The sequence below is a fragment of the Saitoella complicata genome (assembly GCF_001661265.1).
Source record: "Saitoella complicata NRRL Y-17804 unplaced genomic scaffold SAICOscaffold_19, whole genome shotgun sequence".
In the NCBI taxonomy this organism is placed as follows: Eukaryota; Fungi; Ascomycota; class Saitoellomycetes; order Saitoellales; family Saitoellaceae; genus Saitoella; species Saitoella complicata.
This window is the reverse complement of record NW_017567010.1, coordinates 230697-255902: the sequence shown is the minus strand read 5'-3', so window position 1 is coordinate 255902 and position 25206 is coordinate 230697. Positions and strand designations below refer to the sequence as shown.

The 25206-nt window shown below is 52.9% G+C and overlaps 12 protein-coding genes across 12 annotated transcripts; 3 read left to right on the top strand and 9 right to left on the bottom strand.

The window, feature by feature from the left end:
* Positions 1-359: 359 nt before the first annotated feature.
* Positions 360-940, bottom strand: SAICODRAFT_83030 (MRP-L47-domain-containing protein; the record flags this gene model as incomplete). Its single annotated transcript, XM_019171290.1, has 2 exons — positions 680-940; positions 360-626 (listed from the first exon to the last, which is right to left on the bottom strand). Coding segments are annotated over exons 1-2 (495 nt in total), but the record flags the coding sequence as incomplete, so codon positions are not given.
* A 173-nt stretch (positions 941-1113) lies between these two features.
* On the bottom strand, positions 1114-1640 carry SAICODRAFT_31231 (uncharacterized protein). Its single transcript, XM_019167873.1, has one exon. The coding sequence runs from the start codon at positions 1631-1633 to the stop codon at positions 1280-1282; it is 354 nt and encodes a 117-aa protein (XP_019022709.1). The 5' UTR covers positions 1634-1640; the 3' UTR covers positions 1114-1279.
* Positions 1641-4206: 2566 nt separating this feature from the next.
* Positions 4207-5335, bottom strand: SAICODRAFT_36319 (uncharacterized protein; the record flags this gene model as incomplete). Its single annotated transcript, XM_019168490.1, has 3 exons — positions 4207-4239; positions 4306-4649; positions 4705-5335. The coding sequence occupies 3 exons, from the start codon at positions 5333-5335 to the stop codon at positions 4207-4209; spliced, it is 1008 nt and encodes a 335-aa protein (XP_019022708.1).
* A 510-nt stretch (positions 5336-5845) lies between these two features.
* SAICODRAFT_8891 (TIM21-domain-containing protein) lies at positions 5846-6608 on the bottom strand (the record flags this gene model as incomplete). Its single annotated transcript, XM_019171594.1, has 2 exons — positions 5846-5992; positions 6054-6608. The coding sequence occupies 2 exons, from the start codon at positions 6606-6608 to the stop codon at positions 5846-5848; spliced, it is 702 nt and encodes a 233-aa protein (XP_019022707.1).
* Positions 6609-6816: 208 nt separating this feature from the next.
* On the top strand, positions 6817-12126 carry SAICODRAFT_8890 (uncharacterized protein; the record flags this gene model as incomplete). The annotated part of the gene is made up of 1 exon (XM_019171593.1): positions 6817-12126. The coding sequence occupies one exon, from the start codon at positions 6817-6819 to the stop codon at positions 12124-12126; it is 5310 nt and encodes a 1769-aa protein (XP_019022706.1).
* A 216-nt stretch (positions 12127-12342) lies between these two features.
* SAICODRAFT_59666 (NADH:ubiquinone oxidoreductase complex I intermediate-associated protein 30) lies at positions 12343-13030 on the top strand (the record flags this gene model as incomplete). Its single annotated transcript, XM_019169695.1, has 2 exons — positions 12343-12450; positions 12500-13030. The coding sequence occupies 2 exons, from the start codon at positions 12343-12345 to the stop codon at positions 13028-13030; spliced, it is 639 nt and encodes a 212-aa protein (XP_019022705.1).
* An 86-nt stretch (positions 13031-13116) lies between these two features.
* On the bottom strand, positions 13117-14325 carry SAICODRAFT_26679 (ATP-NAD kinase; the record flags this gene model as incomplete). Its single annotated transcript, XM_019166961.1, has 2 exons — positions 13117-14056; positions 14099-14325. The coding sequence occupies 2 exons, from the start codon at positions 14323-14325 to the stop codon at positions 13117-13119; spliced, it is 1167 nt and encodes a 388-aa protein (XP_019022704.1).
* Positions 14326-14658: 333 nt separating this feature from the next.
* Positions 14659-16750, bottom strand: SAICODRAFT_66876 (cyclin-like protein). The gene is made up of 2 exons (XM_019170274.1): positions 15399-16750; positions 14659-15239 (listed from the first exon to the last, which is right to left on the bottom strand). The coding sequence occupies exons 1-2, from the start codon at positions 16483-16485 to the stop codon at positions 14725-14727; spliced, it is 1602 nt and encodes a 533-aa protein (XP_019022703.1). The 5' UTR covers positions 16486-16750; the 3' UTR covers positions 14659-14724.
* Positions 16751-17103: 353 nt separating this feature from the next.
* Positions 17104-18338, bottom strand: SAICODRAFT_72538 (uncharacterized protein). Its single transcript, XM_019170777.1, has 3 exons — positions 18264-18338; positions 17899-18212; positions 17104-17835 (listed from the first exon to the last, which is right to left on the bottom strand). The coding sequence occupies exons 1-3, from the start codon at positions 18271-18273 to the stop codon at positions 17158-17160; spliced, it is 1002 nt and encodes a 333-aa protein (XP_019022702.1). The 5' UTR covers positions 18274-18338; the 3' UTR covers positions 17104-17157.
* Positions 18339-18750: 412 nt separating this feature from the next.
* Positions 18751-20162, bottom strand: SAICODRAFT_26676 (PLC-like phosphodiesterase; the record flags this gene model as incomplete). The annotated part of the gene is made up of 7 exons (XM_019166960.1): positions 18751-18834; positions 18895-19042; positions 19099-19459; positions 19489-19648; positions 19673-19824; positions 19895-19967; positions 20019-20162. The coding sequence occupies 7 exons, from the start codon at positions 20160-20162 to the stop codon at positions 18751-18753; spliced, it is 1122 nt and encodes a 373-aa protein (XP_019022701.1).
* Positions 20163-20403: 241 nt separating this feature from the next.
* On the bottom strand, positions 20404-22031 carry SAICODRAFT_8885 (FAD/NAD(P)-binding domain-containing protein; the record flags this gene model as incomplete). Its single annotated transcript, XM_019171589.1, has 3 exons — positions 20404-21632; positions 21690-21860; positions 21917-22031. 3 exons carry the CDS (start codon positions 22029-22031, stop codon positions 20404-20406), a joined length of 1515 nt encoding a protein of 504 aa, XP_019022700.1.
* A 558-nt stretch (positions 22032-22589) lies between these two features.
* SAICODRAFT_147247 (uncharacterized protein) lies at positions 22590-23426 on the top strand. The gene is made up of 3 exons (XM_019165524.1): positions 22590-22666; positions 22724-23015; positions 23134-23426. Exons 2-3 carry the CDS (start codon positions 22754-22756, stop codon positions 23316-23318), a joined length of 447 nt encoding a protein of 148 aa, XP_019022699.1. The 5' UTR covers positions 22590-22666; positions 22724-22753; the 3' UTR covers positions 23319-23426.
* Positions 23427-25206: the final 1780 nt, after the last annotated feature.

Here is a 25206-nt window from a genome sequence, read left to right as displayed (position 1 = left end):
GTACGCACGGTTACCTTGATTACAGGGAAATATTCGAGACGACTACCTCCGTTATCATGAGAATGTTGTAGAATGAGAGCCCTTTTGATTTCAAATATCTGCTCCTAAACTCCCTTACGTGTACAGGGTGCAATTTTATGCTTCGATCCTTCATGCCGCAAGAGCCTTGGCCTGGGCCTCCGCCGCCTCCCTCTCCGCTCGGAACTCCGTCAACTCCAAAGCACGCATGATTCTTCTCTTCTTCCGCTCAAGTCTCCTGTTCTTCGGCTCCTTGTGCTCCTCCTTAGCCGCAGCCAATTGCGCGTTCTTCTCATCCTCCTCCTTCTTCTTCTGCGCCTCGATAGCAGCCAAATCCTCAGCCGTGATTGTACCCTCCGCGATTGCCAACTCCCTTGCGTGCTCATACGCGATAACACGCTCCGACAGGGTAAACTTGATACCTTGCATAGTCTTCCTGACAGCATTCCGTCTCTCCTTGTGCGCTGACACTTGGTGGGCAACCATAAGTCTCCTCCTTTCGGCCATCTGTGTTGCCATGATGTTAAGCTCCTTCAAGCAAACGTACCACAACGTATGCAGATCCTCGAACGACTTGCTTCGCAGCTCGAAAATCGTCCATCCTCGTCCTGTGCGCATCACGGTTAACACAGTCTTCCGTAATCAACCATGTCTGGCGTACCTGCAAGCTTCTCATCTTCGGGATACGGCAACGCCTTCTTATCCCTAAAGAATCCCCAAAGAGGGTGATTTGGGTCCGTCTCAGGCTCTGGGATCCTCTCTAAAGGCTTGGGGAGAATTCTGCCCTCATGGGAATCGGGGTCAATGCGACGCGGCATCTGGGAGATGGCGGAGGTAGAGAATGGTCGTGATGACCTAATCAGGCATTTTACCGACGACCGCAACGACATGACAGGCGATATATGGGTGCTGTTGATACCGTACACAGTCGACTTTTCAAAATCTCGAACTCCGGACTTCAGTCAGGGGCCGTGCAGCTGCAAATTTAATCAGGACTATGTTAACGAATAATTCGAGAACAACGACAGATCCATAAATCTGGAAAAAAGAAAAGCTCTGTTCCGATCCTCGTCTATAGCTATCACATAACGATATCCATGCCAAACAACGCTAATATACCTCAACAAAAGTAAGTCCAAAAAACCAATGACAATGTGTGCTATTATCCCCGTAACCATGCAATAACGTACAACCTTCCCTTCCGTCGATATCCATCTTCGAATCCCAGCCCTGTATTTCCCTTCCCGTTTCAACAAATAACTTATTCCTGAGCCACCGCATCTGGCACCGATGGTGCTTCGGCTGCACCCGCTTCCGGAGCAGGAGCAGGGGCTTCGGCATGCTTCTCCTTGACACCCTGCTCTCTGCACAGCGGACACGAGTTCCGTCCAGTAGTAAGCCATTGATCAATACACTCCTTATGGAACAAATGCCCGCACTTGGTCAACTTCCTACACACCTCATTCGGCGCGAAGTCCGACAAGCACACCAAACACCTGTCTCCATCTGCCACAATCGCATCATCACCAATGACACAGATACCGCCAGCGTCCGCGATGTCTTCCGTAGTGGCAGTCGGCGGCTTAGCCGGGCCAATCATGGACGACAGAAGCATCATGTCCTCATACGTGGGGTTCTCCGTAAACAAACTAGGCGTGGTGAGGATTGGGTGGTTGTCCGGGTACGCACCACCGAGAACATAGATAATCCAGGATCTTGTTGCATTTGGAGGAGCTGCTCCGTCAACCGGCGGCACATGAGCGTTCCGATCACCGTCGCGAGTACCGCGCAAAGCCCCAGGATCCAAAGGCCTCATAATAGGAGGAGCTACACCTGCGCCCAGCTGCGGCGCCGACATCCTGCGTCTCGGGCTCAAGGGTGCAGTGGGCTCGATACCTCCTGGAAGCGGCTCTTGCGGCAATGGTCTACGCCCAGGATGCAAAGGTGCAGTAGTCTCCATACCCTCCGGAGCAGCCGGCTGCGGCAGTGTCTGTTCAGCAGGATTGATAGGCGTAGGCTCCATCAAGCTCGCCGTTTCTGCCGAATCCGCATTCGCCGGGTCAAACGGCACTGGACCCTGCGGCTGTTGTGCTGTCGGGTGAAGATGAGGATGATGTTGGTGCGTTGGTGCCAGGTTTGCCAAAGCGTCGAAGAATGGCATGGGTACTTGCTGTCCTTGTTCCTGAATATTCCCGTTCGCGTCACGAGGCGGCACGGAGCGGATGCCGACGATGATGACTGGGACTGTACGCGGTTGATCAGGCGCTCGCTCGGCGTTGTTTGCGTTGTTGAACCTGAACATGCGGAAGAAGTTCAACGGTGGAAGATCCCCATTCGCAGTAGGTGCCGCACCGGCCGCAGCACCCGCACCCGCCTGCGCATCTTCACCGCCGGCATTGCCCGCTGCTTCAGCTCCGGCTGAAGGAGTAGAACCCAACTCACTCCCTCCATTCCTCAACGCCGCAGCCAACCGTCCACCCCTCAAAGCCTGCAAAAATCCCTGGAAACTCCCATCCTCAGCCGTAGAGTTATTACCCGCAACATCATGACCACCAGCCCATGCCTGGTCATTGTTACCCACCAAAGATGCTGCAGTGGCCGCTGCCGCGACGGACAAAAGACGGGACAACATAGCTGCCTGATCCTCGCCGGGCCGTGGGCCGGTGAAGTTGCGCTCGAGGTCGGCAAGGGAGGGGACTGCGTTCGGATTACCGTTGACGGTGTCCTGGCTATCACCAGTCCCCGGCCTACTCAAAGAGTTCGAAGACTCACTGCGACGGAAGAGAGCAAGTGCATTCCTCGTCGTCCTACTCAGGCGCTGTGCAACATCTTCAGCCGTCTGTACCGCCTCAGGAGCAACAGCCTCCGAATTCGCATTCGACGAACCACCCAGCGAGCCCAATGAGATAGACCTAGGCATGAACCGAGACAAACGCCTCGAGGGTGTCGTAGGCGTAGGAGGCGTCGACCTATCACCTGTAGCTGGACGAGATTGCGTAGTCGTACCCTGTCCACTGTTCCCTTCCGAGATCATCGGCAATATATTCCCCGAAGACATTGAATGCCTCATAAGCGACCTCGGTGGCCTCAACCCGAGGTCATGTGTCGAGGACGCAGCAGATGGTCCACTCTCAGACAACGGCGTTTGCACCAAGGGACTTCCCTCGTCCGCCATAGACCCGAAATAACTGGATTCCAATGCCTCTGGATCGGATGAGATCGTACTACGATCCGAGAAGGAATCGAGGGTGACGGAGGGACTCATCGACGAACGACGACTAAGCGAAAACATCGATCGCGGACGCGGACGTCTTTGGTTCTGCGGCAATGAAGTCCGCAGACTCGAACCACCATTCCCAGACCCAGATAACGACAACGACGACGAACTCGAGGTCCTCGACGGTCCCCGTGATGCATTCGGCGACCCAGAATTCCTCCTAAACGGCGACAAATTAATTAAACTCGACCTTAACGACCTTCTCCTTTGTGCATGCGCAGCATTCAACTCCGCCGATGCTTCCGCACCAACTTCCCTCATCAACGCATCCGCAACCTCATCCAACCGTCTTCTCTGCCTCGGTGTTTGTTCCGAAGATAGTGAGCCAGAGTTACTCCTCCGTAAACTGTTTCGTGGCGTCATATCTGACGCGCCGCCTGTTGTGTTCGTATCCTGTTGTTGTCGCGATGCTGCATCGCGTCCGCTGCGCTGTGCGTTCTGGGAGCTCGAAGCTTGGCCCATGTATGCTGTAAACTAACTCCTTTACTGTCGTTGTACTGTCGTGTATCAATAACTATTGTTGCCTGAACCGTAGGTGCTGACAAAGCAGACGGGCCGCCTCTTCCTGGAACCGAGAGGAACAATGACGTGACCTTTGCCACCGAATAACCGGACTCCTCTGAACGTCAAAGGTAGAGGGAGAAGCTGGGGTGTATGCTGGTGGATTGTTGTCGCCGAGTCCTGCTGGCGATAAGGGAGGTTGGGTTCTTTAGAGTGCGGTCAGACTTTCTTTGACTCGTGCGGTTCACGATCTGCAGCTCTGGTTGCAGTGGTGCCGGCCAAATGAAGCCGCCCGCATCCTTGGGCACGTCAACTCGCAGCGCGATACCCTGGAGAGCAAGATTCTCGACTTTTCTCTTGAATGTCATTTTCGTTAAGGTAAGTTCAGCGATCAAATATTTGTTAAAAAATCACAACTTGGCTTCCCTCTTCTCCTTCAAGGCCTCCCTAATCCCCTCAGCCTTAACCTCCCCCTTCGCCTTCTTCTGCGCCAACATACTCGCAATAGCCTTCCCAGCCCGACTTCCATTTTCCCTCCCCAACTTCTCACTAACCCACGTCCCAATCTCACTCATCTTCTGCAAATCAATCCCCGTTTCCCAACCCATGCCGTGCAGAAGGTATAGAACGTCTTCAGTCGCGACATTCCCTTTTGCGCCCTTGGCGTAGGGACACCCACCGAGACCGGAAACGGAAGAATCGAAGGTTCGGATACCGAGGGACAGGGCGACAAGGACGTTTGGGACCGCGGTGCCGTATGTGTCGTGGAAGTGTGCTGCGAGCTTGTTTGCCGGGACGCCTGCATCCAAGATAGCCGAAAGCGTACGATGAACTTGATCCGGAGTCGCAACGCCTGTATGGGTCGTGATGTCAGAAATGTTTCAACTGGCAGAGTCACGAGGCCACACCTGTCGTATCAGCAACACTGACTTCATAACACCCCATCTCCAACATCTCCTTCGTCATCCTCACCACACTCTTCGGATCCACCAATCCATCGATCGGACACGCACACATGTTACTGATATACCCCCTCACCCTAACACCCTGCTTCAACGCCTTTTCGCACATCCCCCTGAACCTCTGTAAACTCTCATCGATGGTGCAGTTGATATTCTGCTTCGAAAACCCTTCAGACGCACTCCCAAAAATAGCAATCTCCTTCACACCCGACGCGAGCGCCGCATCCAACCCCTTCTGATTCGGCGCCAGCACAGAATACTCTATCCCCCTATCCTCACTGCCACTCTGGAACCCACGAACATGTGACATAATTGCGCCGGCATCGGACATCTGCGGGACCCACTTCGGGGACACAAACGAAGTCACTTCGATATTTTTCACGCCGGTTTCGCGGAGCCGGTCGATGAGTTCGCATTTGATGTCGGTTGGGACGAGGGATTTCTCGTTTTGGAGGCCGTCGCGGGGAGAGACCTCGACGATTCGGACTTTGTTGTCGGTGGGGGTTGGGAAGGGGAGGTTTAGCCCGACTGGAGCTTTCGAGGTGGAAGAGGATGAGAAGGGTCGGGGGATTGGCATGGCTGTTGACCGTAGAGACAGTTGCTGTAGAAGCTTGGTTGTCGAGGATGCTACTCTTCTCAACATTGCGCTTCAAGTTGTGGTGTAGACTCTTGGATCAACGGTATGGTCAGGTGAATGACGGATCGCTACATTTGTCTGGATTTGGACCCAGCGGTTTTGGGGATTGTCTTGGTGGAGTTGAAAGCGGGGGAGTGCGGAGTGCGCCGGCGTGCATACCCGGGGAAACGGTAGCTTTGGGAGCCTCACGCTTGGAAATATCAATTCAGGCTATGCTATGCTCGACCTCCTCATGTCTTTTTGCTTCTGAACCTCTTCGTATCCTCGAGCTCGTTTTCTGCCGCGGCAGCTGTGGCCTGCATCAGGTCACCTTTTCCAGGTTCCCCGAGCTTAAGCTTCTCACGTTCGATGACCCTTTCCTACCCTTTCCCTATCTTTTCACATCCCATACGAACATGCAGAACCAATACGCCTTTAACGTAGCCCATCATACGCCATCTACCGAGTGCTTCACGCCCGGGAGAACCCAAGCCAACTCCTCTTCGTCGAAGCCTTCTTCTGCTGGTCCCTCTCCAACCAAATCCTCTTCGACGGCAACCCATCTCCCGGGGTATCAACAAACAGATACTTATACACAAACTCATCCTCCTCAGTTTTCTGTAAGACCGCCAAGCATCAGTTTCCTCTCACAAGAATTTCAAGACTGAGCCAATCTTACCTTCGTCATCGCGAGATTCACCTCACCCTGTCCCAACTCACCCTGGACATAAAACCTCATGATCATATGGTCAAGTCCCTTATCGTCAGTATATCTCTTCGATGCAACCGGCGCATTCCGCCTCAATCTCGTTCCCTGACTCTCCCCATACGCACTCATCCCCTCCCCAACAGCCCTCTTAACTTCCTCATCCTCTCTAACCCTATCAAACGCCCTCCCGAATATTCTGGTCTCAGAGGTCGGCATCAACACATGTTCCGCGAAAAAGTAGGTGATGGTTCCAAGGAGGACTGCGCCAAAGACGATGATGCCGAGGGATCCGGTTGTTAGGGTTGCGCGGGTGAGTTTTTGGCCGGAGCCGAGTTCTGACCATTTCTTTCGGCCGTCGTCTTGGAATACAATTGCTTTGGATCGTCTTCCGGATCCTGCGACTTCCGAGGCGGGGATCTTCACTGGGTCGATCTTGCCGAGTGTTGCATATGATCTGACAGAACTAGCTTGAGCGATCTCGAAGTTGCGGAGCACACGCAAGGGTGATTGAGTGCGGATCGACATTTCTGATAGAGGGGGGGCGGGTCGAGGTGTGTAACGTTGACTTTCCCTCTCTCGGATTTCCCAACCACAGCTTCATTCAGGTATCGCATTAGGCAGGGCACGTACATCCACGTATACCCAGTGCTTCCCCATACATACGACGCGTCGAAATCAACCCAGCAGCTGATCGAAGGTCGAACGGCTTCGTGATCGTCACCGTGAATGGACGATGGTCAGATTCACTGCCATCAACGAGGAACCACAAATCGAGGCTGAAAAGTCCACACACGAAGTCCTCATCGAGAATGCGCTCAAGACATACCAATCCGCCCTCGCAGCCCAACAAGCTGGGAATTTTGCGTTGGCGGAGAGGCTGTATGCGCAGGTTATCCAGAGTGATCTCGTTCAGGAGGAGTTGATTGACGTTTGGGAAGAGGAGGAGGTTGTTCATGAGTTGAACGATGAGGAGGAAAGTGATGTGGAGGAGGGGAGGGATGCGGGGGTACCGTTGCCGGTGCAGAAAAAGGTTGATCCGCCATTGCCGCCGCTGCTACTTCTTCGATTTTTGGCGTTGAAAAATTATGCGACGTTTCGGCTTGAGCGACTCTCCAAAGATCCAAGTTTTCTACCAAATCAGACGCGGGCGGAGACCTTACGATCAGCATTGGAGGATTTCACCTCGGCGTTGTCATGCGAAGATACAGACCCAAGCGTGTGGAGAAGTGTCGCAGAATTGGCAGCTGCACTGGGCTCGACGAAATTGGAGAGATTCGCGCAGGAAAGCAATTTCGCATTCAGTGTGGACCTCAACCAAGACGCGGAAGAAATCAAAGACCTCAAAGTCGGTCCAGGAGGAATCAGCGCCGCTCTAGACCTCCTCGGCGCAATCGATCCCTTAGAGGACGGATCAGCCGATATGCGAGACGCCCTCCTCTCCATCCTCAAAGCAAACAAAATCAAACCCCCACCAACCAAAGTCTTCAAATCCCACCCATGGCTAGCAACAGAACTAGCCCTCCCACCACCTCCCCTTGCCGAAACCCTTCACGCAACACAATCCTTCCCCCTCAAAGTCCGTCTACAAAAGCAGACTTGGGCGGAACTGGGTAAACGTCTCCTCGAGGCCTACCACTCCGCGATCCCAGCACCGAGCGTCTCGATCGAGATGGCGCCGTCGATATTGAGTACGGAGGTTGAGGATGTCGTTGTGTCGCGATCGCCTGAGCAGCCGAGGCGGCGGTCGTTGGTGCCGATGGAGACGTATACGGATGTTGTCCGACCGAAAGACGAATCCCCTGAAGCGACCATGAATGAACCAGGCTCCTCGGATCGGAAGAGGAGATCCAGTGTCGATGCTACAGCTGCGACACGAGCGAGTAAACGTGCGCGTGGGACGGGTGTTGTCATACCTGCGGAAGAGACGGGGGGGATGCAGACGCTGTATGAACAGGATCTCCAATTCGTAATTTCGTTGAATATGATTTTGGGGCGGATCGATATGAGTTTGGGCGAGCCTGAGCAGATCGGTGTTCAGGCAGGCGCGTCGTCGGATAAGACACTCAACGAGTTCCGTGAGCTATTGAAGGGATGGACAGAAGCTGATGCACGAGCTTGGTCCGCGACCGGCGCCGCCAAAAAACCCGACGTGACCGCATCCGACACTTCGCTTTTCGACCTCGCTGCCGCTGATCCCCCACGGTCTGCGATCGGTGCGGAGGATATGGAGGGTTTGTTGAGGTTCATGGAGCAAGCCAAAGAGAAGGGGATGGCCGTCGTGGAGTGTTGTCTTGCCTGGCTATGTGCCCTCACCCGCCAACACGACGCAGGCGTCCGAAGTGCCTACGAACGCGATGGATGGGATCACGGTTTAAAGAACGTCGTCACAAAAGTCGCCATCGCGCTCGAGACACACTGTTTAGATTTCCTGAAGGGGTCGAGGAGGGATGTATTGACCCTCTCGTGGGCACAGACGTTGTATGAGATTTATTTGGATGCGGTTATGGAGGAGGAAAGAGGAAGGAAGAAGGAGAATCCTATCACAGACTTCACTAGCAGGGATACATTGGTGAGGTGGGGTGGTCTCGTACAGGATCTATTGGAGGAGGTCGAGATAGCGGATCGAGCAGAGGTTGGACTTGGGCGTGAGGTTGAATTACGATACATCTGGGCTAGCACCATTTTCGCGCAGGTCGCGGGTGCGCCGCATGGTGATATCCTGAAACGGTACGAGGATATCATAGTTACACTCGAGGCTGAAGGACAGGGGTTCGAGGTTGTCCTGCCGAATTGTCATTCGTTACCGAAAGTTTCGGCTGCGAAAGCGAATCTTGAGATTCAGAAGTTTGAAACGATGGATTATTTCGTTGGGATTTTCCAGACGTCGAGGGATAAGAACTCTACCGAGTCCATCCGCGAATTAGAGGCGATATTGTTGCCGTCTGCAGCGTCGGATGGGGATCATCAGATGCAGCTCATTTTCCAGTTCTTGGAGTCGAGTTCCCTGGAGTTTCGGTTGTATCTATGGAAGGTGTTGGAGGAGGCGTACTCGGTGAATTTGCAGGCTGAGAAGGCACTTGAATGTATGTTTGAGAGTTTGGGGTTGATGGTGCAGGAGATGCAGAAGGATTCGGCTAAGAAGGCTGCTGAGACTGAGAGGCGGTTCTTGCTTTTGAGAAATTGGCGGGTTGTGCAGGATGTTATCACTCGTGCGTCTAACACCGTACATAACAACCCTATTGTCGCGGATTTTGATGGTGAGAAGACGGCGGCGTTCATTGGGTCCTTGTTATGCGTGCTTCGGTTGTTGCTACACTTTGCATTATACGAGGATGCTGTGGATGGTGGCGCTTTGCCAAAACACGGAGATGCAATATTTGGAAGGTTCAGAGACAGCTTGAGGGATCTGCTGGTCAGATCATGTAACCTTCTCTACTTCCTCCTTCACCGTGCTTTGAACTGCAAGGTGTCGCCAAGTAACACGATTCCGGATTTGGAACTCGCTCACGCTGAGGCTTACCCCGTTTTGAGCACGCTTTTGCGGGTTCTACATGATGAGTTGGGGAGCCGAAGTTATTGTTCATTGGCCGGTGGCATGTTTCTACAACTTCTCGAACAGGAGCTTCTGCGGCTCGATAGGCCGGATGACAGGTTTGAGTTCCTTCAGTGTCTGCATTGTCGTTATGAAATGACCATGAGCATGGACAACTTTCACGCGTTCGAGCATCATGCGAAGCCCAGCAAGCTGGAAAGGAATGATGCCTTGCGAATTGCACCCTTCATCATGAGCTCGATCAGGCCGACTAGCACGAGAGAATATATTGTTCGAAACGATATCAAGGCCGCTCTGGAACAGATTTGCCAGGCGTTGGCGTTCCCTCCAGCAGTCACGGCTGTCACTGTGAACAACCAAATCATCGGTGGGTATTTGGAAAGCAAAATCGATCCCCTGTGGTTCTCCGACTGCAGGAAGGGAACGTTGGCTTTATCGACCATGCCCGTCGTATCGATGCGACATGAAGAAGCTGTCCGTGAACTTTATCTACTTCAAGCTCGAGTGCTGATGACGCAACATCGTTTGCGCGCCAAGCAGACGCAGGTGAAGCCTACAGATGACCTTATCGCGGCGCGAGGCTATTTCATGCTGGATTTGTCAATCAATCCCGACCGTTTTGATTCGTGGTATGGACTGGCACAAACCTATTCCGGCGTCAGCGACAATGAACTGGCCACCTCCGCCGATAACATTCTGAAGAAATATGATGAGATCGTGGAGTTACAGAAGAAAGCAATTCTCTGTTACATGATGGCTAGAAGCACTTCAATGAGATGCCAGACGGTTGATCCGGGATATTTCCAGCAATTTATGCTGGATTTCGGCCAGCAGCTTTACATCGCGAGTCGTGAACCGACCAGGATGTCCGCTTTTATTGTGGACATCGTGGATTGGCAGGACCCCTCTCCCACCGTCGCCGACTCTGAGGAAGCGAGTGTCAATCAGGGCGCTCCGGACATCAGGTCTATCAATCGCATTGAGAAGAAGATGTGTAAAAGGGCACCCATACGCCTTGCAGCGGATTGTTTCTCCATTGCAAAACAGTTGAACCCGCAGGACTGGCGAGCGCCCTATATGCTTGGCAAGTGTCTTGCACGTTTGGGTAAACAACCTGAGCTGGTACTGGAGCAATATGTCATTGCGTGTCAGGTAGCTCCGGAGAAAAGCCCGGTCACACAGGAGCTCGTTATCGATCCGCATTACAAATTCATATCGCAGGTATTTAAGTACGTGTGGATCAAGAAAACCGTATCGGTCGAAGACGGCTGGAAGTATCTTGACTACACACGTTACCGTGGCGCCATCACTGCAGGCGAAGGCGAAGTGAACTCCTACAGACTTTTCTTCAAGCAAGTGTATGCAAGCTTGTTGACGATAAAGGACGCTGATAAAAAGCATTGGCATCACCGTCCCGTCTATCTTTGGGCGAAGCTTAATGGCGAGTATGGGGAAAACCCCATCGGTGCCAAGACTGAGCTTCAGCATTTGTTCGAGAAGGGTTCCGTGTGCAAAATTTGGCGCACAGAGTTTGAGAGACCTGGTCGACATTACGTCTACAACCAAAGATATACGGCTTTGCTCATCAAGTACGCAAGTCAATCAGGCGATGTTGATACACTGAGAGCCATTGCAAAGAAGCTCAGGAAAGGGTCCGCAACAATGACAAACCATAAGGAGGTTTGGGACTACTTGTGCGAGAAGTACCTCGAAGCCCTGCGTCATCGATGCCACTTCTCGGTCCCCTCGTCCCTCTTGCAAGATTCATGCACGGTTGAGATCTTCAATCAAGCTGCGCAGGCCCTTGAAAATGCCTATTCAACCCCAGGGGTCATGTCGTTGGAATTTGATGCCATGAAGGACATCATTGAACTCAAAAAGCTCAACGCTGGTTTCTATGAGGACGTTGATGTCTTCGATGACCGAATCATCGACATTTACAGTCAACTCATCCATCGTTTCTTGCCATTGCAGCAGCCCAGCGCACCTACACCTGGCCATGCTAATGCTATGTCATTGTCAAGTATCATGACACCAAGGCCTTCCCCCGCGTTCCCGCCCGTAGCTACGATGGGTATGCCTTTCCAGGTTACTGTGGGCATGCAAGCTCAAACGAATTCACCAAGCATGCCGGCGACTCCGTCTGTGCCGCAGTCGGCTCCCGCTCCTGAAGCGGCAGATGTGAAGACCCCAGTCAAGAGTAACAAGGTGACCAGAGCCATGATCCTCCAAAAGGCAGCATCGTTAGGTAAACCAAAATCTCGAAAGGTGGAGAAAGTTGCCCAAATACCGGAGAGCTCGCCAATTCCTACCGTCCTCCAGTCGCCAGTCGTGGAACAAACACCACACTTCTCGATACCATATTCGTATGGACCTGGTCAGCACTCAGGTTCTTCGACTCCAGTACGGGAGGCACCACCGCAATACCCTGGCATTGCACAATATTTCATGCCTAGCCAAGGCAATCAGGGACCTCCACCACCACAATAATGAGGCAAAGAAGATACCAGTCATCCTTTAGGTGAAGGTACGAGTAGATACATTAGGATTCAAATATATTCTTAAACTCAAACCTGCGCGGTGACCTCAAGTTCCAGCTGCACGGCGATAACCTAATATTTTGACCTTGACATGATAAGTGCAACCCTGGGCCGATCAACCAATACGATTCGCGAGCAGGTCATCCGTACCACTAGAACTTTTGCCATGCAGTCATCAGCACCAAAACGCCTGCCTTTGTTTGGCCCGCCGAGGGCTTGGAGGACCGAGGAATGGACTGCGTCCGATGATCGGGTGCGCGGAGGTAGCTCCCAGGTAAATTCCTTCGATCTTAATTGGTTTGTGTACTGACACGTTTGTACAGTCTTACCTTGAGCCATCGAGCGACCTGATCAAAGCCACTTTCCGCGGTCACCTGGATACGCAAACTCTTGGAGGTGCTGGCTTTGCGTCCCAGCGCACGACTTCTACAGACAAGACTTGGGACGTCTCGCCATATGACGGGATTGAATTAATCCTTGCAAGAGGTGATGGAAAGCGGTACACGCTGGTTATCAAGACAGATCTGCCTGCTAAGAGGCCAGATGGACGCGACGAAAGCACAGTGTCGTACGAGTATACTTTCCTGGCACATGACTCTAAGGAGGAGCAAGTGATTTTCATTCCTTGGGATGCTTTCAAGCCTTATTACAGGGGTAAGCCGAAGAACGATGCGGCTGAGTTGGACTTGAAGGCGATCAAGAGGTGGTCGTTCATGTGCAGGTCATTTTTCGCCGAGCAGGAAGGTGACTTCAAGGTCGTGATCATGACTGTCCAGGCTGTTCTGAACTCATCAAAGAGATCATCAGTGGATCCGATCAGGATATGTGGTGGGTCGCTATGTTCGATGATGTGAATGTAAGATAGGAGTGAAAAACTGAATGACCGGTCTGGTGTTGATCGCATTGCTTGAGGCATCATTACTTTATTCTTGATGACAATCTACTCTCCGTTTCCATGTGCCAAAGTTCTCCCTTGGAAACTCTGGTTCCATCGTAACAGCTCGTTCACGTCCTGCACCCATCCATCGTCTTCTCCTCTACCCACACACAGAATCCCACCACGGTCCTCACTTTCTTCACCCTCCTTGTGTGCAATGCCTAAGCCGTCACCCACACCAATCTCCAGATATTCTCCTTGGTTGAGAACACATGCCATCCGACCATCCATGCTTACTTCCGCTGCACCCCTTGATTTTTCAGAAAGCCGTAGTTGTAGACGTGTTGATGTCGGAAAGATCATGGGTCGGAAAGATAAACTCCGCGGGCAGATCGGGGTCAGCATGAGGGCGTCCACACCTGGATGCACAATTGGTCCACCAGCTGACAGGTTATATGCCGTGCTTCCGGTTGGTGTTGCCACGATAAGTCCGTCTGCGACGGCCTCTGTGACAAATTTGTTGTCCGCATAGATCTCCAGCAGTGTTAGATGAGGCTCTCTACCACGATGTAGATTGACCTCGTTCATAGCTTGCTGAATCATGCCCGCCCCTCCTTCGCCAAACACACCTCGAGTAATAGGAATGCCAGTGGACGTAAAGGCCCGGCATCCAATTCTCATTCGTCGGAGCACTCGTGCTCGACCATGGTACATATCCTCCCACGCTTCTCTGAAATCACGGAAGTTGAACGGAAGCAAGAATCCGAGTGTTCCCAGGCTGAACGACAATATTGGCGGAACCTTCGTTGTGCTGAAGAGTGAGGCAGCATGTAAAATCGTACCATCACCTCCCAGCGTGATCACGGCATCGCAAGTTCGATGTAGGTCACTGATATTCTCGAATGTGTAGGCATATGGTAGTGCTTGTCGTAATGTTTCTGAAGCTGAAGGTTCTAGGAGGATGTTGACGCCTGGATATGTATCATGTAGGTGTCTATTCGCACTGTTAACAATGCACCAGACCACCTTCAGATGTTACACGTACTGTGCAAGTGTCACTAATGAATTCCGTACTCTGTCATCATCTTTGTTAACCAAAAGGACGTTCCGCGGAGGAGTAGCCCATTTTAGGGCCTGCGATACAGTGTTTGTCCCTGTTCCTTTCAGTGGCCGTCGAGGGGGTGTTAAGTGCTCGAGTAATGGCCGGGTTCGTTCTGGAAGGGAAGACGAGGATTTGAGTGCTTGCTGGAAGAGCGCAAGTGTCCGTCGCATAGCTGACGTTACTGTAAAGGCGAAAGCACGAGCCTAGGTTTGAGCGTATAATAAACCGCGGAAGATTTCTTGCAATGTTGTTGTCGTAAAGATTTCGCTTCGAATGACTCCCAAATGAATGTGTCTACGTTACACGCGCTAAAACGAATTCGACAATCAATTGCCGTGCGGTGACGTTAAGCAAAGAATTTCGTTGAAGGTGATATTCCGAGCACGATATCCAATAATCGAGGAATAACAATATAACGCCTTGTCTCAGCCGTACCACGCCCGTCTTTTCACAAGGGAGGCCTGCTTCCTTGTTACAGTAGACAGCAGCGACCCTAAACATGTATAATCTTCACAATAACCCTTCTCACGTTTCTCATCTTCTCGCTACAACTCTTTTCAACAACATTATTACATGCCGTAATCATCGTCTTCGCCGACCGAAAACAACGACTGAAGCGCGTTGTAATTAATGTTCTTACTCATGGCCGGCTTCTGCTTCGCCATCTCGATGATACTCTCCGCCGGACTCGCTCCCATAGCATTGCTCGAATCCCGAGGTGGCTCCTTCTTCCTCGGCTTCCTTTTTGCCTTCTTAACACCGGCTTTTTCGTCGGCTTCACGACGCAACTGCTTCTCCTTCTGGGCTTTGAGCCAGTCCAAGTTATTCGCCGTCCAAACTTGGGTCTTATAATCGATGAGTTGCTTGTGGGCAGGGTTATTCTCATCAAGGACGTTGCCGGCAATCTCATCATCGTCGTCAAGGCCTTCGAGGTCCGAAAGGTTCTCATCTTGAGCCGGCGCTTCCTCTGCGTTGAGACCACGGATGGCATCTTCCATATCCTTACCACCCAACAACCCAACAAGCTCCTTGGTAAGCGCGTTCTCGTTTTCCTCTCCAGTGGCATTTTCACTGGACTCGCCGCCTTCGGCAGGTTTCCCTCCTTCCCCAGTCTTCTCTGCCTCCGCAGTCGAGGGCGGGGTCACAGCCGCAGCAGCAGGAGTCGCCTTCTGCGTCACAGGCGGGCTCGGCAAATTCCTCTCAATGAGCGAAGCAAGTTCCGCAGCAGAAGCGGATCCCTTGCGTCCACGACGAACCTTCTTCGCGACAGGCACCGGCGTCTCAGAAACTCCGCGCTCGCGCTCGGTCTCCGGGGATATGCTCCTCTCCTCGCTACCTCTCTCCCTCAGCCCTTCTTCGTCTCCCATTTTCTGTGAACGCTTTCTCTTCTTCTTTTTGTCCTTCAGGAAACTTGGAGGGTCATGCTGACTTTCAATATCAACGTTCCTGAACTCTTCGACCGTCAAGTTTGCTGAAGCGGTCTCCTTGAATTCGCGAAGACGTTGCTCGATGGTGACGTCTGCAACTTTAACGATGTGGACGATTTCACGAATGGAACGTCGGTAGTTGTTCATCTTTGCCGCCATGAAAATACACGCACCACAGATACCCGCCGGACGACGACCTTGGTGAATCCAGTCTCGCCCCATACGCTTGACCAGTCGAGTGGCATCAGTGGCAACCTTAGTTGTGTCAGTGCCAAATTCAAGTTGGGAAACGAAACGGTGGATGTAGATGGACGGGTCGATGACGTTGAGGGAGAAGTTAGACTGCTTCCCGTTCGGGTTCGCCGCATCAACCTGGTTCTTGTCCCAATGCAGCGTCTTCAGAAGCTTCAAAAAGACCGAACCAAGAACGAAAACGTTGAGGCGAAGCAGATCAGAGAAGTCGATAAGCATCTTGTCGGAGTTTACCATACGACAAGCAAGGTAAAGACATGCCGAAACAACTAACTGCGATCGACGACCCTTCGTAAACTGCTGCGCATGTGCAACCTTGTAGATCCTCATCGCCTCAATCACGACACCTTCTCTGATACCCATAGCAGATGCGACAGCGCTCATCCTGTGATGCACCCGATCAAACAGAGCTGCCAAGTTCTGCTCTTTGTTGTTATTCCTGAAACGACCACTCCCACGGAAATGCGTGTCATTGGCACCCAAAAACGAACCCTGAACCATAGCCGCACCAGAGGACGACTCTCCGAACATAACCTCCGCAACGATCGCATTCTCAGAGATGACGGTACCACACTTGTTACAATAGCTGGTACCCTGTTGTTGATCATCCTCGAAATCGGTCGACCCACACTTACAGGCCTTGGTGACCATGATTGCTGACACTAAGAATCAACGTTTTGATGGGGTATATGCTGGCCGAAACAGATATCGAATGCCCTGACGAAAGTCCTCCCTTCTGTTCGCGCTCAAGGCAATGGTTTTCGCGTTTTGGGCTTAGCGCGTGCTGTAACGTAGACACCGCTACTCAACAATGTCAACTGTGCAAGCAATCAGACGTGTTCACTGATTATTCGCGTCCTGGAGACGTGTCGATTTCCGAGCCCTTCGTCGTTGTGGTGTCGTTGGATTTGGTGGCGAAGAGGAGGTAAATTTGCGGTTGTGTGCGCGACTCGAACTTGCGGCTCTATGTCCCCCACCGGCGCGCTGCCAACTGAACCACGGCTCCGTCTTGCGTGACTCAGTCAAAAATGCAGGCGCGGCCGGAGTATACCGTGGGAGTCGGAACGCTTTTCTCACAGAAATCAGTAATATAACTCACCCAGCGTAAGTTTCTGGACTGTGAGAGACGCCTAGCAGCTGAGTGAAGCTGTGGTTTGAACGATGCCTGCAGTCCACATTCCTAATAAACCACTGCATTCATGGCGGGACACCGATCCGTTGACGCGGATGCACACTGTCAAGAAATAAACGACAGGTAATATTCATACACTAGCGATATTGTCCTATCCTGCCTCAGGTTGTCAAAACATAGCCACAGGAACCTCACAACTTGGCGTCCTTTCCACCCTTCACAACCCTAAACCCAATCCTCGGAAAGTGCACCCTGATTGCCCCCTCACCACTAGGGACCTGCACCTCTACCACAACCTCTCCTGAGTTAGCAGCAACCAACTTTCCAACCTGAGGATGAGACCTTCCAGTATCCTCTGGCACGACACTGACGTCCTGTCCAACGCAATCGCCAAGCTGCGGATCATTTTTGTCGTGTTGAACATCCGCGAATGTGTTGGACGCCAAAATCTTGGCTTTAGCTTCCTCGCCTTTAATCGAGGTGCGCTTGATAGTCGCAGTACCGTCCGTAACGGCCTTCCTGAATCGCGACAACCACGCACAAGTCTTCGGGTGCGTATCCTGGTCGATCAACCCCTTCGTCGCGCCCAACCCATTGATTACCCAATCAACCACCCAGCTCAACTGAACATCACCCATCCCGCAGTTCTCTGTTCCCAGCACCCAGTCACGTCCATCTGCAAGCACCTCATTTTCGATAATGTCCACATACGCCTTAAACTCCGCCAGCGCACCCGGACGAACCTTGGCCAAATGCTCCGGCTGCCACGAGCGCCCTGAAAAGGCCTCCCGATCTTTCAAGAACTGCTTGTTCTTGAAGATAGGGAAGGAGGGAGGAAAAGTCAGCGGTGCGATCGGGAAAATCTTGGTCTGTACACCTCTTAGAATTAGCCAACGATTGCAGTGACATGAATGGCTCGTTCAGAAACGCACCCCACTCCAAAACTCCAAGCCGCGAGCCAAGCCGGCATTAGCCCTCCACCTGTCCAAGTCCTTAACACCCTCGACAGGGACTTGTCCCATCCCCCCAACCAACCGATCCAGGATCAACCTCGTATCGCAGTACACATCTTTCCCGACCGCAATCAACGGGATCCGGCGATAACTGATCCCAAGCAACGATAGGTCCGAACGTGGCATGACCATAGGTTGCTTACATTCTGTGTACGAGGTGCCAGAAACAGCAAGGAAATTGGTGATCTTTTGGGCCCATGGGGAGGGGGGATAATGGTAGAGGATAAGCTGATCTGTACAGCTGGGTCAGCTTGATCAGATACAGAACAAAATGCTGAACATACCAGTAGACATTTCGCTATCTTCCTGGTTGATAGTTTGATGGAATTGTCTTCACTGCCTCCTCCATGCTCGCCGTCGTCGTCGTTGCATTTGTGTGGGGTGCGGGGTTGCGCCAATCGGAGTCCCTCACCAAAACGGCCATGGAAGCATGCATTCTCCCGTACATACTATTCCGCCGACTTTACGTCCATCGTACAATATTCTACGCTGGCTACCGATTTCCTAGGAATATAAACTACAAACTTTCAAAATCTCTTGGCAGCAGCATCCGACCTTTCAGCGGTTGCTATTACCGTAAGGATATCCGAGAGTACTTTTTTGTTTGGGATGAAGAGAGCCCTTGAAATGTAGTATTGACTGTGGCTATATGGTATAAACGTATGTTGTCCGTCCAAGAAAGTCATTTACTTCGCCTCATAATTGTACCTCTCTTGCCATATGCATCATCCATAACTGTGCACCCGGCCATAATCTCTCAGCGATCACCGTTTAGAAACTGTTCCTCTCATTCCACGCAATGATGTCCTTCACCCAATCCAAGTTCGGGATGTCAGGAAAGTCCACGATCATAATCTGTTCACACGCGTTAACATTTGGATCTCCCAATACTTTCCCATGAGAAGTTCAACTCACCCAGGCCCTCCTGCGGTCGTCCCCGGAATCATCATTAAGGAGTTGTCTGAACTTGGCATGAACCGCTGCATTACAGCTCTCAGCACCAAACTCCTTCAGCGTATGGTCAGGACGGGCTTTGATATCGTCCGCGGAGGCAGTCATCACACTATGTTCACGTATTAGCCGTCACAGTTTGTGCGAAACGTCATACTCTGATCATACCCCTGCAACACCCAAAACCTATCGTTATTCGCCGGATCATCAGCCGCAGCCGGCCTTCTATTGACAACTCCATCCAACGCCGTAACCAACCCCTCACTCGTCCTTTCATTCACCCACAAACTATCGATCCTCCCCTCACGCGGCCAGACATCCTCATACTGAGCCTTAATCGCGTCCGCGCCTTGAGGACGTTCGCCGGTTGAGGGAATGGGCGGGTCGTCGCCGTAGAGAACGATGATACGAGTGTTAGCGGCGATGTAGTCGCGGATTGGGGAGGAGATGAGGGAGCGGGGGGCGAGATGGGGACCCAGGGTTTGGGTTAGCATAGTGTGGAAGGCTTGGTGTTCGGGTTCGCCGAGTCCTGTAGCGTTCTCGAGTCAGCACTCAAACCGATGTACGCGTCGGTGAAGTAGGCGAGGACACTACCGTAGAAGTGCTGAAAATCAATGATGACAACCTCGCTTGGGTGTGCCTCAACCCACGCCCTAACCTCTGCCAACTCCTCCTCCACCCTCGTCTTCGTCATAACCGTATGCGTTAACCGAAAGCTCTGATCCACGGCATGCCAACACACCCTCAAATCCAGGTATCTCATTCCGAGGCTGAGTTGGTTTGGGAGGGAATGGGATTGGGTTTGGGACCAGCGTTTGATGATGTCGGTTGTGACGTTACCGGCAATTTGGCCAGCGAGGGGGACGGAGGTTAGGCGGGTCCAGATATCAATCACTACAAGCACGCCCATGTCAGAATATCTCGTTTTGTGAGGTAGAGAGTGGGAGATCAAATAGGGACGTACCTGGCTTCTCGGCGTCCAAACCAAGCGAATGACCCATGTTATCCCCATGCATTGCACTATCATGCGTACCCGGCTGTAAAACCGCCGTTAGCAATTGACTCAGCCACGATAACAACAGCTTTACCATTGCGATGTCAATGATCCTCTTGCTACCGATCTTCTCCATGATCCCACCCATCCAGTTCTCGTAGTCATTCACAACAGGGGCATCATTGCGCCCGAGCTTATCCTTGACTTTATCTTTGATTTTATCGATTGAGAAGTGCATCTTGGTGAATTGGAGTTGAGGATCAAGTGCAATTGCAGAGCTGAGCTGGGAGGTATTTAAGGTGGGGCACTTTAAGGTTGCGCGCTAACGTCATTGACGTAAATCGCTCCAGCCCGGCGTGGGAAATTCGAAGTTGTCATGACGTCCGGATCGACATTCTCAACACCAAGCTCGTGGGGAACAGTCGTATTCCCATCCACTATCCATACATGTATCCCTAAGTCTCTGGCTATGGGTATCATTACACCTCCTTCCCCTTCCTCATATTCTCCTCCCTCCGCATAACCAACCCCGCCACATTCATCCCCATCAAAGCCTCTGTCTCCATCGTACTAACAAATCCCTCCATCCCATTCGTAAACCACATCCCCTCCCCCTCCACCAACTCGATCCTCGCAAACTCCACCCTCGGGCGTAACTTAGGGTACGCGTCGAACTCTTTCCGGTAAATCCAGGGAAATTGGGCGGACGTGCCGAAGATGGAGGAGAGGAAGTCGTGGGAGGGAGGGGAGGGCGAGAAGATTTTCCAAACGTGGAGATTGCGGGAGAGCAGGGAGCGGACTACAGAGATGGAGTTAAATCCCGGCTCCGACCCATTTTCTCCGGTGGTGGTGAGTAACATCGTCGGCATCTCCGCTTTCTCATCCATCCCGAAAAAGGCGGGATCAAGGGCTGAGGCGGTCGTGGCGACCAGTGTGACGTGTAACCTGACATACTCGATCTCGGGAATCGCACCCTCGGGTGGTGGGGGGAGGATGGAGATGTTGGATTGTGCGTAGGGCGCGGCGAGGATGACGTGGTCATAAATGCCTTCTCCGCCTTGTTGATCCGTAACAATCCACTTTGCTCCTCCCCCTAACCAATCCTTCCTCCTCTGCACCCTCTCCACTTCCACTCCCAGCTTAAGGTCTGCTCGAGAGGCTCGTACCATCTCATCGAATATTCGCCAATTCCCACCAACGACACTCATCGCCCCCTCCGTCGCCATACAAACCATCGTAGCGAGCCCATGTAGCTCACCCAAATTCTGCGCATAATTAACCCTTGTCGAAGCCTGAATCAGATCATGTCCGAAACTCCCCGTCTTCTCTGGTTCAATTCCGTGGTTTCTCAGAAACTCTGCACCCGTAGTCCCGGTGGCTTCGTCGAGTTCGAGAGCGTGGACGGTGGAGGTGAGGTTGGAGAAAGGGAAATACGGGGGGGCATACATCCCCTGGAAACCCTTTACGACATTATCCCGAGCCTTTTTCGTGTTCCATAAGGCACGGACACCATACTTCCACACCAGCTTCGCCCATGTCCATTTCTCCGAATCCGCATCAGACTGCATATACACGAAGCTGGCACCATCCCAGATTGCGAGGGTGTCGGGCAGAGTTGCGAGGACCGGTTCGCTGTCTGTAGTGCGGAGTTTAAACTCGCGAGTAGCATTATACAATATCTCATTCAACCGTACGAAGATCGAGGCGCCTACCCGTAGACTCACGTCAGCATACAATAAGGGATGCAACCACCAAGTGCACGGACCTAACTCGACGGGCTCATTGGGGTCATCGAGGACGTTTACGGTTGTGCTGCGGCCGCCGACATGGTCGGATTTCTCATAGATTGTGATCGCGAGGGAGTCGGGGGAGAGACCTGATTCTTTGTGGAATTTACGGAGGTGGTAGGCGGATGAAGAGCCGGCTGCTCCGGCGCCTATGTATGCAACCAGTCAGAGGGAATGAATGCAGCTGGGGAAGGGCGGAACGAACCGATGATTGCTACACGGAGCAGCTCCGACTGCCGCGAGGAATGGAGGAATGGAACCTGCCATCCCAACACAACGGGCACGAGTAGCTCAAGCAGCAGAAATGGAAGGAGAAGCATCTTGCGGCAAGAGCGGGGCCGGGAATCGCAGGCGGGTAGTTTAGATGAGCGAGTGGTTATGCAAGGGTCCATCCCCTCTCCCCTCTCGCCTCTCCATTCCCGCACCGCCCAACCGCCATCCTCTCCCTCGAAGCCCCTCCCGACAGGAACGAGAATGACCTCACAGGGTCCACTCGCACGTTCTATTCTTAGAAGCAGCTCTCTCTGACTTGGCACGCGCCTCACTGTACTTTGTGCCCGCTAATCGAGGTCAGGGGGAAATTAGGAATGCGCGAAGGAAGCAATGAACATCAGACGGTGCAGGAGGCCCTGCGATGTATGCGGCTGCGGGTAGGGGGTTGACCTTTTCAACAGTTGTATCAGTACTTCGACAACCAACGACTTCGACAAGGAGCATACACCTCGAGCTCCAACCGACATTCTCTTACGGCTTACGTTCTGAGACAGCATTCAGTACGCGTCGGTTGACGCGAACGCTGCCTTTTTCTTTTTTCGATAAAGTTTAAGTAAAGTGGAAGGAGGTTACCCTTTTTGATCGAGGGAAACCGGGTCCGTACGCCTTATTCGACAATCTTTACATCTCGTTTTTCTTTCTTTCATCGACCTACAACAACCCGGGTCTTCGGCTTTGATAGGTTCGTGCCCTCGTACATCCTCTTCCTATGAACCAATGCTAAACCCCTATCGTGCAGTCACCCACCAAAACATACAGAATCATAATAATGAAGACGACTTTCGCGTCCTACATCTTCACCCTCACCCTCCTCTCCCTCACCACCGAAGCAGCAACCCCCCGAGGCCGCCACACCTCCCACCACCCCTCCCTCCGCCGACGACAGCTCATCGATGAACCCCTCAACGCCACCACTTCCTCCCCACCCGGTGACAGCATCTTATCGACGGTGGACGAGGCATTGACCTCACTCATTCCCTCCGCAACTCCCGAAGCCGGAGCCTCTACGACCGACGATGCTACGGATGTGAGTTCGGCGTTTGTGCCATATCCGTCACAGGGGCGGTCACCTGCTGTTCGGTTTTCGTCGACGGACGTGGCGGGGGCTACGAGTTCGGATACGGAGACGAGTTCGGTGTTGAGTTCGAGATCGGTGGAGCCGATCTTGGCGGGGTTATCGAGTGCGGTTGATACAGCTGCGGCGATTGCGTCGAGTGTCGTCGATCCAGTTGTCAGCGATGTCACGAGCGTGGTTGACACAGCTACTTCGGCGGCTGTCTCGGTTGTCTCAGAGGTTGCTGATACGGTCACGTCTGCGGTTGGTGAGGTGGTGAGCGACGCCAGCAGCGTGGTAGATACCGCGACGAATATTGCTGCTGCGGCCGTGTCGGAGGCTGTGGAGACTGGTACAAGCGTTATTGGGGACGTTACGAGTGACGTCGCGCCTGTCACGTCTGCTGTTGGGTCGGTTGTTGGTGATGCGGTGAGTGTTGCATCGAGTGTGGTTGAGCCGGCTGTAAGTGCAGCTTCTTCCGTCGTGGACCCCATTGCGTCGGATGTTTCGTCCGTTCTCGACACTGCTGCGACTTCCATCGTGGACACTGCATCTTCCGTCCTCGCCGATGTCTCCAGCGCCACCTCCTCAATTATCGACCCAATCGCCTCTGACGTCTCCTCCATCATCTCCTCCGCCGCAACGCCGGTCGTTACCGCACTCCCCCTCACCTCCTCATCAGCTACAATCAGCGTCATCTCCATCCTCTCCTCCGAGACGATCTCCTCTGTCACCTCACCCACCGCCATCCCCTCCAGTTTCAGGAGACCGAATGTGTTGGCGGCGGCGGAGAGTGTAATTAGTCATGTCACGAGCGTTGCTGGTGATGTCGTGAGTGGGGCTGGGAGTGTGATTAGTGATGCCACGAGTGTGGTTGATGGAGTTGTCAGTGCTGCCACAAGTGTCGTTGGCGATGCTACGAGCGTGGTCGGTGATGTTGTCAGCGGTGCTACCAGTGTTGTTGGTGGAACAGTGAGTGCCGCTACCAGCGTGGCCGGCGATATCGCGAGCGGTGTCAGCTCCATCGCCACCCCTATCGAGTTCGGTGTCTCCAGCGGTGTCAGCGGAGTCGTGAGCGATGCCACGAGTGTCGTCGGTTCTATCGCCAGTGGTGTCAGTTCCATTGTGAGCCCCATCGAATCTGGGGCTTCCAGCGTCGTGGTTGGTGTTCTCGGTGGTGCTGCAAGTGCTGTCAGTGGGTTGACCAGCGAGGTTACGAGTGTCGTTGGAAGCGTCGCGAGCGGCGTTACTTCCGTTGTTGGTTCTGTGGAGTCCTCTGCTGCGTCTATCGTCAGAGGTGTCATCTCCGATGTGAGCTCCATTGCGTCTCCCATTGAGTCCGGTATTGTCAGTGTCGCGAGTGGTACGGTGAACGGTCTCGCTTCTGTCGTTTCGGATGTCAGCTCCGTTGGTACTTCCTCCGTTCCGAAGATTTTGTCTGATGTTTCGACTCCTGTCAGTTCTATCCTGTCCGACGTCGACTCGGCCATTACGTCCGTTTCTAGCCCGGTGACGGGTGTAACGAGCGTCGTTGGCGGAGTTCTTTCTGATCTCGGGTCAGCTGTCACCAGTGTCGTAGGTGACCTTACCTCTGTGGCGTCCCAGGTCATCAGCCCGGTGCAGACTGTCGTTTCCGGAATTACGTCTCTTGTTGGGTCCGTGGTCTCTGACGTTTCCAGTCCTGTCACTTCAATCTTGAGTGAAGTGTCGACGCCCTTGGCCTCAGTTGTGTCCGATGCCAGTTCCATCGCTTCCGATGTCTCTGCACCTCTCACTTCTGTCCTCTCTGACGTCTCTTCACCGTTGACCTCAGTTCTTTCTGACGTCTTTGCTCCTATTACATCTGTTGCGTCGGATTTGACCGCTCCGGTTGCCTCCGTTCTCAGCCAGGTTGCTTCGGAGGTTACCTCTGTCGTCAGTCAGGTTCCTATCCCGACCGGTGCGAGCCAGCTCACGAGTGCTCTGTCGGACGTTAGCAGTGCTGTTGAGAGTGAGGTCACGAGCGTGTGGTCGCAGGTTTCGCCCACTATCTCGACGCCTGTCATTCCGCCCCTGGAGACCAGTGTCTTGAGTGAAGCTTCCGATGTGATGTCCAGTGTGCAGACTCAGGTTGCTTCTGCTGTTAGCAGTGTAGCCGTTTCTTCTGTCCCTGCCATCTCCGCTGTGAC

Excerpts from the sequence above, each read along its gene's own strand:
- SAICODRAFT_31231 (XM_019167873.1), bottom strand. The coding sequence starts at position 1,633 with ATGCTTCTGTCGTCCATGATTGGCCCGGCTAAGCCGCCGACTGCCACT.
- SAICODRAFT_66876 (XM_019170274.1), bottom strand. The coding sequence starts at position 16,485 with ATGGTCACCAAGGCCTGTAAGTGTGGGTCGACCGATTTCGAGGATGAT. Across the intron at positions 15,240-15,398 it reads GAAGAAGGTTCGTCGTGGAC|GCGGCGAGTCCAGTGAAAAT; the intron begins GCAAGGGATCCG and ends AACCTGCCGAAG.
- SAICODRAFT_72538 (XM_019170777.1), bottom strand. Across the intron at positions 17,836-17,898 it reads GCTTGGAGTTTTGGAGTGGG|ACCAAGATTTTCCCGATCGC; the intron begins GTGCGTTTCTGA and ends AGAGGTGTACAG.
- SAICODRAFT_147247 (XM_019165524.1), top strand. The coding sequence starts at position 22,754 with ATGAAGACGACTTTCGCGTCCTACATCTTCACCCTCACCCTCCTCTCC. Across the intron at positions 23,016-23,133 it reads CGACGATGCTACGGATGTGA|ATCGGTGGAGCCGATCTTGG; the intron begins GTTCGGCGTTTG and ends GTTGAGTTCGAG.